This window comes from Podarcis cretensis (genome assembly GCF_951804945.1).
Source record: "Podarcis cretensis genome assembly, chromosome: 12".
NCBI lineage: Eukaryota > Metazoa > Chordata > Lepidosauria > Squamata > Lacertidae > Podarcis > Podarcis cretensis.
In genome coordinates, this window is record NC_137181.1 from 1,484,153 (window position 1) to 1,496,985 (window position 12,833).

The following is a 12,833-nucleotide window of genomic DNA, read 5'->3' on the forward strand; positions in this document are numbered from 1 at the left end:
CAATCCTGTATAGGGAAGGTTGTTTTTTAAATGTTTAATGTTTTATTATGTTTTTAATATTTGCTGGAAGTTGCCCAGTTTGGACACCTGACAGTTCTGGATTGCAGCGAGTGGCCCAACCTGATCTGGGGCTGTCTCGACCCAATTTGACCCAAGGCCAGATCCCTCTGAACTGGCTCAGGATTTGGGCTGATGGATTGTTGGTGAAGGACCCTGTGTGAGAGGCAGGGAAGTAAGGATCTTCCAAGGTGGGAAGCTGGGAGAAGAAAGAGAAGCTCCCAGGTGAGAGTTGGGAGGCTCCACCCCCTTCTGTCTTATCCCACACAGGAGATGGAACATCCTTCTGTGCGGGTTAAGAGTTAAGATCTACCTGTCAAAGATCTTGCACCTTTCCTTCTCTTCTTTTTTAGATCAGTTTGCTTTTCAATGAAATGTAATATGAAAAGTCTGAATAAAACCTTAATTATAAAAAACAAGGGAAAGGATTTGGGCTTCAGCTGAATGTGGTGCACACCTCTGCTACCCAGCATGTCCTCCTGGCCCTACTAAAATATTGTGCTGCCTCAGGTATGGCGGAGACACTCTCTCAGCACTCAGGCTGGGTTAAGGTCCAACTGCTGGTGCAACTTCTGTAAGAGGAACAGATGCCATCTTGTAATTCGCCTCAGGTAGCAAAATGTCTTGCACAGGCCCTGCTCAGGAGACACTGATGAGACCATTCTTAAAGAACAGAGTAGCTTTTATTTAGAGGCTGTTTCACAGCACAGCTGCAGGAAGCAGGAAAAGAGCAGTAAAACATGACTCCCCAAACATGGGAGAAATCAGTGGGCAATTGTGGTTACATCGCTTAAAATCCAAAGTGCACAAGACATCTCCGGCAGTCAAGTTTCTCAGCAGTCTCCCAGTGCAGGGAAAGAGGCGGGATCTGGTCTGACCTTGTTGTCAGCCAGCAGAGGTGATCTGGTCATGCCCTAGTCGCCTGCTGGTGAATATGGCTTCTAGGCATGGATCCTTCAGACCGGATTTCTGATTCAGCTCCAGGAATTCCTTGGTAGGGAACCTCTTTGGCACTGCTGGTACAAATAGCAATAGAATATTCTCCCCCAAAATACAGATATATCCAGGGTTAAATGTTTACAAAAAGAAATTATATCCTACTGGATCTTCAAAAAGACATCTAGATGGCTAGCTATGAGAAAATGAAAGAAAAAATATTACAAGTAATCACACACAGAGAGATTGCACTCAGTCGCCAGTTGAAAATATACTCTGGAAACCAAGCCTTATGAGGAACTGTTGAGGGAGCCGGGTATGTTTAGCCTGGAGAAGAGGAGACTAAGAGGAGACAGGAGAAACATCTTCGTATCTGAAGGGCTCCAGAGGGTAGGAACCAGACCCATGGATTCAAGTTACCAGAAAGGAGCTCTGACTAAATATTAGGAAGAACTTTCCAATGGTAAGAGTAGTTTGACTGTGGAAGAGGCTGCCTCTGAAGGTTGTGGACTCTCCTTCATGGAAGGTTTTTAAGCAGAGGTTGGCTGGCCATCTGTCATGGATGCTTTAGCTGAGATTCTTTCATTGTAGGGGGGTGGACTAGATGACCCTCAGGGTCTCTTCCAACTCTACAATTCTAAGATTCTATGGATAAGGAAGAATGGGAGAGAGATCAATCAGGCAGGTCAAAAGCTTGCTAGGACAAAGGGGCCATAAGCAGCTCCTGTCAAGAGCATTCCTGCAACACCCCAAATTTCCAATCACGTTCCAAAGGCTGCTAGGGCAGGGAAATTTATGGGCACATTCTTACGCTGGGGTGGTCAGAAGCAGCACTTCTGCATGAGGCCCCATTCACTTTCCTTATTATTATTGTTGGCAGTCATCGGAGATAATACAACCAGTTTACAACAACTTCCCCCCATTTCCTAAGTTTGCCTCCTAGACAGGCCTTTTTTTCTTCAATTTGGTCATACAGCTTCTGCTCTCCAGGTAGCAGAGGCTCCTTGTTGGCAATTTTCTGTATTCACTCAGCTACTTTCCTCACTTCCTTCAGGGACCGGATTCGCTCCTGATATCCAGGCTTCAGCTCCTGTTCTTCGGACATGATGAGCAGATCAATGTATTCTGGGGTAGAGAGTGGGTTGGGCTTCAGTGCAATCGCCTGAAGGCGCTGGAGGCTTTGAGATGTTTTCTTGATGAGCTCTTCTAAGATGTGTTTCACTTCTTCATAGTCCTCATTAAGCTTTTCAAGCAATTTCTCTGTGGTCATCAGCTCACCAGAGGCACGTTCATACTTTTGCTTCAGTTCTTCATAGGTCCTTCTCTCTTTTTTTGTGGTATATTCAAATTTGTATTTCTGATTGTAGTGCACACTCCACTCACACTGGCGCGGACAGACTCTGCATCTTCCTGTCCTCTTATTGATAGCTGCACAACCATGCTTATCTTCATCTCTAGGAATTCTACAAGGATAGTGACAGGTGAAGTGACAATTCATGCAATTAGTTATGTATTTTCCCATGCGAGATATATCCTCCTTCTTTGGTACAGTTACCTCTACCTCATATGTAAAGTTTCTGTTTGCCGCCATGTCAACCTTATGCTTGTCCAGGGCTTCCTGTGTCTTCCTCAGTTCTTCCAGCTTGACCAGTCCAGCTTTGATTTGGGGCTGCAACCCTTCAATAGCAGCTTCAAGCTCTTTTCGCTCCCTGAGCACTTCCTTTGTCAATGTTAAGCTCTTGCTTTCTAGCATGTGGGATGAATCAAAGAAGGTCTTCATGCTCATGGTGCCCATTTTCCAAAACATTTTATCAAATTTGAAGTTGCCTCCGGGCTCCACAGGATTGTTGGTAAACAGTGCTGAATTGTTGAATTTGAAGTGCACAGGGGTGCCCTTGGCATCCTTGGCGCATGGTACATTGGCTTCCTTAATGGCCTCGAGAACAGGAGGGGTCTGTCCATCTGCAAATGTGATCAGGACTTGGATGTTGTCCTTTATATCTTTGCCAAAGATGGAGAGCACAGAATCAAAGATGTATTTCTGTGTATGAGTTAAATGAGCAAAAGAGGCCTGGACGACAATACAGATGGCATCTATATGATCAGTGCCCCCTGGGGAGGAGAAAAACTCCCGGATCTGCTTTGTTATCAACTTGTCATGCTCTATTCCTCTTGTGTCTCCAAATTCTGGAGTGTCAATAATGGTGAGGGAATAGGGGACTTGGAAACCCTTGCAGTGGTGGACAACGTAGGCAGTCACTTCTGATGTTTGGCTTTGAGCTTGGCTTCTGTTGGTATTTTCAGGAATAAGTTTGAATCGGAATTTATCTCCCCATTGCACGCTCAGGATATAGTTGATCATTCCATTGATGAGAGTGGTTTTCCCTGACCCTGTTGCCCCCATCACCATAATCACTTTGTTGGGGACCTGAATGTTCTCTTTCCCTAGCTGGTATGTTAGACAGGATCCAGAGACATCCTGTATGGGCTCCAGTGGCAGAGCATACACTGCTGGTGGCCCATCCTCCACACGTCTGCTGCCTTGGAGGTATTTACAAGCTACTCTCTTCTTGTCTCCTTCCAATGTGGAAACCTCAATCTCTTTGCTGGGCTCACTCTCAGCCCCACCGGCACACATGGCTGAGACTCTGAATCTGTAGGGTGTCTGCGGCTTCAGACCATCCATCTCACAGAACTCTGTTTTCTTCCCTGTTCTTTTTTCAGCCCATTCATCTTTGTCCTTGCTTTTTGCCTCTCCAGCCTCTTCACGGGAGTCCACTTTGTATTCCTTTATAACAGCTCCCTGGACAATGACCTTTGGGCTCTCCCAGGCTATACTGATTTTGGAAGACTCTGCAATTATCACTCTCAGTTCCCCAGGAGGGCTGGTAGGACGTGTCTTTACAGATCTACTCACGTTGCTAGTCTCACTAAGTCCTGGTTTGCTCCTAGCGGTGTATCGGAATTGGTATTCTGTGTTTGCGCTCAGCCCTCCCACTTGGAATGTCTCCTGACTGTCCTCATTATTCACAGTCTTCCAATTTTCTTCTCCTGCAATCTTGTACTCTACTTGATAGCAAGAGATTGAAGCCCTCCCATAGTCAGCTGGTTGAAACGTCAGCTGCACACTCTCATGTCCAATTCGGCCAATCAGTGGAGGGAGAGGTTTTGAGGGCAGCTCGAAGTTGCTGCTGAGTATTTCCCCATCTTCATAGAGGTAAATGGAAGCACCTGGGTTGTTCTGATCTGGGACGGAAGCCACAAGGAACCGGGTATTCTCATTTGATTTATTGACCCGGGCAAAATCTGTAATGGATTTGGCAGCTTTACGAGCATTCCGATTTCTCTCTTGGTGCTCAAACCAGGCTTTACTGTTCTTGGGTGTCGACTGGCCACTGGTGGAACTTGCTGTTTCCTGAAAAAAATCTTTCTGAAGCCAGTCTTGTAAGGTGGCTAAAAATGGTTCCTCATCATGTAAAGAAGTGAAGGTAAATGAGACAACAAACTCATTCACAGGGTTTAGCACAATTTCTTCCAGTTTGTTCTGGGAAGAGATTACTTCCATTTCACTTAGGATTCTAAGGTAAGAATTCACCAAATTAATCTCTCGTTCCTTGGCATCCAAAAACTCACTGAGTCTTTGGTTATTGAAGGGAGACTGGTTAATGGACATTAAAATGTCCACCAGAACACTTTCCTCTTTCCCCCCTCCCCGGATCAAAGGCAGGATTCCTGCCAGGTGTTTCTGGAAAGTCTGCCTGTGCTGCTTGCACAGATCCTTGAATCTCTTGATTTTCATCTTGAATTCTGGGAAGTTTTCAGCAACAGGATTCATAGCCAGATCATTACATCGCATGTTGATTTCATTCAGATTCTCCAAGACAGTTTGAGCATCAAAGATCAGTGCTAAGCTGATCTCACGCACCATCTTAGCTGCTCTGGAATCTAGCTTGGTCAGTGGGTACAGCCAAACTCTGACAGGCACAGCCTTCTCTCCATCCTCCCCGAGCTTTTGGGGCAGATCGCTGTAGACTTTCATGGCATCTTGAAAAGTCACCGGATTACTTTCCAAAGAAAAATCCCCATAGAACTTGCAGCTGAAATTCTCCGTTTGGGCTTTCTCCTTCTCCTCTATCTGGACAGATGCTTCCCCTTTGATAGAGACTGCAATCAAGTTGATTGCAGCGTGGAGGCTTCCTTGTATATCTTGCACAGACTCAGAAGAAGAAACATTTCGGTCAAATACAAAGAAAGCCTGGGCTCCATACAAGATGGCAGTGACAACATGGGTGGCTGTGCCATGCTCAAAAACAGCTGGATAAATGACATTTTGGGTTCCCAAATGGCTCATGGTCAGCTGTGAATACTTGGTGGTAACTTTGTACTGCAGAGTGACTCTGGCCTGTTTCGTGGACTTCCTGGTGGCTTGAAGGAATTTGCCTGATCCACCCACTTCAACCAATCCTCCCAAAAAACTGGCCTTGAGTGATGCTGAGACATTGAGGGCAGAGGCCTTATCATCAATGGAGTCAGATGCAATGATTTCATATTCAGCCTTGGGTTGCGGTTTGATACACAAGTCCTTCTGAAGTGAGGCCTGGTCCCAAAGGGTGATTCCTGGGATAAAGCAGAGAAATATGCAAGGCTTGAGTATGTTCACACAAATGTAGAACACAATTAGCCTAATGCCTAAGACTGAACAGAGAAACAAGGAGATAAAATAGAGCTATCATTGTCCACAATGTCTGCGCTCATGAATTTTGTCCCACTGTCATCTGCAATGAAAGAGGTTTGTGCAGTTTTGTAAAACTTTGCAAAAGACAGGGAAAATCTTTGACCAGATATGATAGCGGAACAAATGTGAACATTTCATGAGCTTCTGTTGTACAGGCCTCAGAAAGGGGGTGGGCACCGGCTCAGCAGCAGGGATAAGATTCAGTCACCACCATTTAGGGCTGTGAACATCTCCTGCTTGAGGCCCTAGAGAGCTGGTGCTAGTTGTTGACTGGCACGGAAAAAATGGGTATACATAAGGAGAATTCCCTGGGGCCAAGATCCAAGATGGGACAAAACACTTTGGTGAGAGAACCCCAGCAGATTTAAAATCACAAAATATGCAACAAAGCAAAGTGTGGAAATTTAGGCTGTCAGACCTTTAAAATATGTGCTTGTGAGTTCCTTCCAAAATAGTCCCCCCCCCCAGCATTGAAAAAGACCACATGTTTGGTAAGTTCGTAATGGTTTACTTAAAAACTCTCCAAAGGTCAGATTCATGTCCTTTTCCATACAGCAGTCAGAAAACACAGGGAGTAAAACTTGGCTTAGTTACAGTGGTGAAAGTTGTTAAATTATTGGTACAGGAACACAACAATGGATTACAGTCCCTCCAGGTGTCCCAATTTTCCAGGGACAGTCTTGGATTTACAGAAACCATCCCAGTTTCTGATTTGATCCCTGAATGTTCCGCTTTCCCTTAGGCGTAGGACATCCTTATTTTCATCAGAGAAATGTTGGAGGGTATGGAGTTATGTGACCCCTGAGCCAAGGAGAAAAGTAACTAGACAACCTATAGAAGACATCTGAAGGCAGCCCTGTTTAGGGAAGTTTTTTTATGTTTAATGTGGTATTTTTCAAGGAAAAAAGAACTCTCCATGAATGCTTCCCTTGTTCACTTATAATGCAATGGTGCCCACCTGAGAGGTGCCAGAACTGAGTTCTGGGAGGTTCTGGCTGAAAAAAAGTCCTGGTTTTTTTACCTACAGTAATAATTGTGGAAAGATGTATTCTTAATGGCCTGCATAGGCCTGGTGGACTAGAAAGGTATTCAGCAAGCTTTAAAAAATTGAAACAGAACACACCTGCTGAATCTTTATTGACAGATGTTGATGGTGATGATTTGGGCCAAGACGATGCCAGCAAGGTTAAGGAGCAAAGATGCTATCACGGGCAAGAAGACTTCTTTTTAATAAGTGGAAGTCTTGTCCAAATGCAGAGAACATAAAGGAACACAAACGCAGGCAAAAGAAGTGGAAGCAGACAGTAAGGGATGTTGAAAATGAATTTGAGGAGCACGTTTAGCACTGAAACTGCACTGTTTGGGCCAACTGCTAAGTGTAAGCTCTTCCTTGCACCAGCTCTACCTGGGATGAGGGCATCTTTACGACAGTCGTACAGCATCCCCAGCTGGAATGGGCGGCCCAGGGCTGGTATTTCAACCGTGTCATCTGATCTGTCCATGGCTCTGATCCAGGTTGCTCTCCTGCCTTCCCTGCAAGAAACAAGAGATGCGAAGGACTCTGGAAAGATTATTCGGCATGCAAAGTGTGTGGGGAAAAGAGGAAGATTAGCACTACCATCCAAAGAGGGATGCCAACATGCCTTCAAGACCCCCCAAAAAGGGAGGTGGGAGGTAATGTCACATGGGGGGAATTAGACGGTTGTATGCAGTAGTTGCACATATTCAAGGCAGCTTGTGCAACTGATCTTCTTCCCTCCCATCTACAGCCCCCTGTAGCAGCTGAAAACTCTATCCTGTGATCCCTGAACAAAGGGGACTGTGTCACAGAGAATTGTAGTGGGAGCGGAAATCACCCTGAAACTGGGCAAAGGGATCATGTGCCAATGGGGGCTCTGCTTGGACAGGATTCCTAGGCCCAAAGTCAGGTGAATCCCACTGCAGCCCTGTATGGCAGACACTACACTATCCAGGCCCTCTGGAAAGGGTTTGGGTGGGCACAAGGGGTCACAGGAGCTGGAAGGGAAGATCAATATTTTCCAGGAACAACCACTGGGTGCTTCCTACAATGAATTTCCGTTTGGCTGAGAATTGTGCCTGCTGAGAACATTTCGGATGGTAGAGAAATATTCTACCACCACCAGTTTTGGCACCACTCTGGCACAGTATTCAAGGAGGCTATCAAAGTGGGGAACTCATACATGCAGCCAGCCAAATCACACAACAACAACAATAATTATGAATGATGCTGCCATAGCTAAGAGCGAGATACACAAAGTAGTATTTGGCAGAAACAAACTGGAGAGGAAACAGCACTGATCATGATGAATACAAGCTGAAATGGAAGTTCCTGCTCTCTTATATTACTCCTTGTGCTGCACCAAGAAGTTCATGGCACAATGGGAGCCAAATAACACGGTAAAGGGATGGTATCCGCAATATACAAAATACTACTCCAAAATCTCACAAACTCCCTAGATACAATCAAAAAACAATGGGAGAATGACATAGGCTATGAGATTAACCCCACTCAATGGACCATAATGTGGTCTAAACCCCCCTTAAAATCCATATCAAAAAAGAAAAGAAAAAAGAATTCAATCTGAAAATCACCTGCAGGTGGTACCTAACACCAAGGAAACTAGCACTAATACGCCCAGGAACCTCACCAAAATGCTGGAGAGGGTGCACCTCCACAGGCACATATCTCCACATGTGGTTGGAGTGTCCCAAAATCCAACTATTCTGGACAACAGCCATACGATAAATATGTAAAATAACCAAGCAAGTATTAGAAATCACCCCAGAATTGGCCCAACTAAACAGCTTCCAAGACAACAATGCCCACTTACACCACAAAGAACTCATAACCCACCTACTCTCAGCAGCCAGAAACACCATAACCAGACACTGGAGAGACCTGTCAGGAGTAAGCATGGACCAAGGTACCAAATAGTATGGGAAACAGCCTTACTAGAAAAATTTGCCAATAAACTGAAACTGACAGGGGGACAAATAGAAGACGACACCTTCACCCTGGTATGGCTCCCCTTTATCACATACACAGCCCAACAAGACGATGACAAAAATCCACCGACAGCATACAAATCAATATGGCTAACCTGATCCAAAACACCCACCCACCCCACTCACCCAAGAAAACAAAGATCACCACAGCCAACCACAAACGAACAACCACACCTTGGCCAACCCCAACCTCTCTCACTACCAAAGGAACACAAGTGAACAGCAGAGAACCTGCACAAGCAATACTGACACAAACCCCACATATATTAAGTAAAATAGAAACATCACCACCCCACCCCACCCCCACTCACCTTTCCCCCCTCTGCCTCCTTCCCCCTAGTCTTCCTAATCTCTCAGCAAATGAAACCAATTTGTAAAAAGAAAAATGTTACATGGGGGAAAAATATGAGAGAGAGACATTGCACCTACCTTTGTAAATAAAGAAAATCTTTAATAAAAATACATTTTAAAAAGAAATCTTTTGTAGAAGAACACAGAACCGTAGAGTTGGAAGGCACACCCAAAGGTCATCTAGTCCAACCCCCTGCAACCCACAGGTGAAGAATCCCTGACGGAATCTCAACTAAAGCATCCAGGTCAGATGGCCATCCAAGCTCTGCTTGAAAACCTCCAAGGAAGGAGAGACCACCACCCAACAACAAGGGAATGTGTCCCACAGTCGAACAGCTCCTTCCGTCAGAAGGTTCTTCCTAATGCTCAGCTGGAAAGTCATTTCTTGACATTTGAATCCATTGGTTCAGTTCTTGCCCCCTGGACCAGCAGAAAAGAGCCTGTTCCATCTTCCCTGTGTCAGCCCTTCAGGTATTTCAAGATGGCTCTCATATCATGTCTCAGTTTTCTCTTCTCCAGGCTAACCACACCCAACTCCCTCAACCACTTCCCCCCAAAAGCTTGGTTTCCTGACCCTTCATCATCTTGGTCTCCTGCCCCAGCACACGTTCCAGCTTGTCAGTATCTTTCTTAAACTGTGGCGCCTTGAACCTTACAAAGTACTCCAGGTGTGTTGGAACCCCCTGCAATGCAGGAATCTCAGCTAAAGCTAACCATTTCCAGGATCTTTCTTTATTAAGAGTTTGACTATGTTTCCTGTTCATTAAATGTCTCCCAATACCCTTTTCCATCTGTCTGCAAAACAATTCAAGATTAATCCCAACTGCCCTGTCTAGCCGATTCTCTTTCCAGGCATACGGTGACCACCATAGAGCCCATAACAATTTATTCTTTTCCGTGTTCTGGAACGGACATTCACTACATGCAGTCCCTAAAAGCAGCTAGTTCTGTACTGTAAAAGGCAGTTTAGCTAGGCCATAAACTAAAAAGTAAATGGAATAATCAAAATGATAGTTTTATGAAATTATTGTTTTCTCCAACACACACACATACCTGACCAGAAAACCCGAACCAGTTGTAGTGTGGGATGTATTTACACTGGTGAAAGGAAATCTCTCCCTTTCTGGGAAAGGCTCTGGCTGGGGAGAAGCCCTCCTTACAACTGTCCTTGACCGGCTGTGAATTTGAGCTCCCTGTGCCTTCGCCTCTTTTGCTTTCACTTTACTTGGCAGAGCCCAGTCTGAACTCCCTGCACTCTGCGCACCAGATCCAGCCCCACTTGGAAAAATCAACCCGTCTAGAATGCAGCAGCCAGATTACTGGCCAGACTATTAATGTGTTGGCGGAAACAGTTGCAGATTTGGCAGGAGAGGGTGGCTGGAATAATCTTGAAGCTGCCTAAAGGGAGAAGAGCAGGACCAAGCTTACAAGACAAAGCTGCTCATGTTTGCTCCTATTTCTTTCCCTTTTCGTAGAAATTTAGATATTCAAGGAGGGCTTCCTTCAGAGTAGTATCCTTACCCCACATTCAAGGAGACCAGGACCACACCTGATGGGGCATTAGGTGCCTCCAGCACCCAGCTGTCCATCCCACCACAGAGATGCCTGTGATGTTCTACCAGGGAAGGTCATCCTAACCACCTTCCAGCTTGTCACTCTCCTTCTTGAACTGTGGTGCCCAGAACTGGACACAGTATTCCAGGTGAGGTCTGACCAAGGCAGAAGAGAGTGGGACTATTACTTCCCTTCATCTGGATGCTAGACTGCTGTTGATGCAGCCTAGGATTGCATTAGGGTTTTTTTTTTGGGGGGGGGGGTTACTGCTGCATCTCACTGTTGACTCATTTTAAGCTTGCGGTCTACTAAGACCCCTAGATCCTTTCTACATATACTGCCAGCAAGCCAGGTGTCCCCATCTTATATTTGTGCATCTGTTTATTACTTCTAAGTGCAGAAACTGACATTTTATCTCCATTGAAATCTGTGTTGTTAGTCTTGCCCCAGTTCTTTAGTCTGTTACAGTCATATTGAATATTGATTCTCTCTTCTTCAGCGTTAACTACCCTTCCCAGTTCAGCGTCATCTGCAAATTGGATGAGCATCTCTTTCTGCCCAAGTCAACAAACACAAACCCTGGTTAAGTGCCAAGACTTTGCCTGTGCTCACAAAATCTGCTAAGGAGATTTCAGGCTTGCTGCCTTTAGCTGCAATCACTATAAACCTTGTCCACATGTTCAGTGTATGCCCTGCTGTCTTGTATGTATTCTATATTCATTATGAATTTTTTAATGCATTCTATATTAACTTTGCTTATTATCGACATTTTTGTATTCACTCATAGGAAGTTTGATTCTTGCTAGATTAGAAAAATAAAATAAACATTAATGCCTACTCTCATCACCGCAATTAAACAGAGTTCAAGGCAGTACACATTTCAGCAGCACAAGAGATCTGACAAGGAAATGGGTCCTGCAATTTGCCACCTGCTCTCAGCCTCTCTTCCTGGGCAGCAGACCCTTCATTCAATCACTTTGCAAGGAGGGAAGATTCCTCCTATACAGAGTGGGAAAAGCCAAAGGTGTGAGACAGCAGGAGCTGAGTTCCACCTATGCTCTGATTGTGCTTGCAGAAAGTGGGCAGGGTGCCAACCCTTTGAAGATCCCTCAGTTTCTCTTGACACCCCCAGCTTCCCCCCAAGATGAGGCAAAAGGAAAGGTAGGGCAGAGAGGGAGAGAAAGAGATCTGATGCAGGTCTCCCCCAAATTGCGAGGATTAAGAGCAATCTCACACATGTGGCAGTCGTAAAATATGAGAAAGGGGGAGACAGTAGAGGTGCTCACATCTTAGGAAGGTGCCATATCCCGAGTCAGGGCAGGGGTCCCCCATGTCCCTCCCCAGATCCCAGGAGACCCTTGCGCTGCAGCCTTCACTCATTTGCTCCAAGTCTGGGCCAAATCAGGATGGATTTGTGGCCTTTCCAAAGAGCCAGAGAGCAGGAGGCGAGGGCATCATCAGCGCAAGATCTTCGTCACCAAGTCCCCTCTGCAATATGCCAGCTGGAACGGTTTGCAGCAGACAAGCAAAAGAAGCCTTTGACAACAAAAGAAGCCGTGACAACTTCTAATGTGCAAACGCGTCTTACCAGAAACGTGGGAAACGGATGAATCTTGCCTCCAAGTGGCTCTCTTGCTTGAGTTTGTCTCAGCTTGCGTTGGTCCCCTCGTAAAGCGCAAGCCTGCTTCAGGCACAGAGGCCGCTTCTCCTTTTATCTGTTTGGGAGTCACACAGTGCAAGGGGACAAGGATCACTTTCAGGGGGAGAAGGAAGTTGCGAGATGGTGGAAGCCGTTCCCACTCATCAGCATTTCACTCCAAAAAGGCTCTTAAGCGGTGCATCGTGGAGTTGGAAGGGATCCCAAGGGCCATCCAGTCCAACCCCCTCCTGCGACCTCCCCACAAGTCGGATCCATGCAGAAACAAGGTCCTTAGTTGCACAACCCTCCCTTTCCTGGTATCTGGACCCAAAATGGATCTATGGAAGCTAGTTGGCTTCATACAGCAGAGATTGACATCACGGGGGATCTGTTCTCCCCCTGGGCTTTTGGGAAAGAGGTTGCCAGCAGGGCCTCCATCTTGGCCTCAGATATGGGGGCTCTTGGCAGCAGAGGAAGGTTTCCCTCGACACTGAGCCACAACCAGCCTCAATTTATATGAGATTAGGAAAGAAG

The 12,833-nt window shown here is 45.8% G+C and overlaps 1 protein-coding gene across 1 annotated transcript; it reads right to left on the reverse strand.

Annotated features, from left to right (window-relative positions):
* Positions 1-1,915: 1,915 nt before the first annotated feature.
* LOC307227178 (uncharacterized protein) lies at positions 1,916-8,980 on the reverse strand. The gene is made up of 2 exons (XM_079996405.1): positions 7,134-8,980; positions 1,916-5,610 (listed from the first exon to the last, which is right to left on the reverse strand). Exons 1-2 carry the CDS (start codon positions 7,228-7,230, stop codon positions 2,018-2,020), a joined length of 3,690 nt encoding a protein of 1,229 aa, XP_079852531.1. The 5' UTR covers positions 7,231-8,980; the 3' UTR covers positions 1,916-2,017.
* Positions 8,981-12,833: the final 3,853 nt, after the last annotated feature.

Excerpts from the sequence above, each read along its gene's own strand:
- LOC307227178 (XM_079996405.1), bottom strand. The coding sequence starts at position 7,230 with ATGGACAGATCAGATGACACGGTTGAAATACCAGCCCTGGGCCGCCCA. Across the intron at positions 5,611-7,133 it reads TAAAGATGCCCTCATCCCAG|GAATCACCCTTTGGGACCAG; the intron begins GTAGAGCTGGTG and ends GCTTTATCCCAG.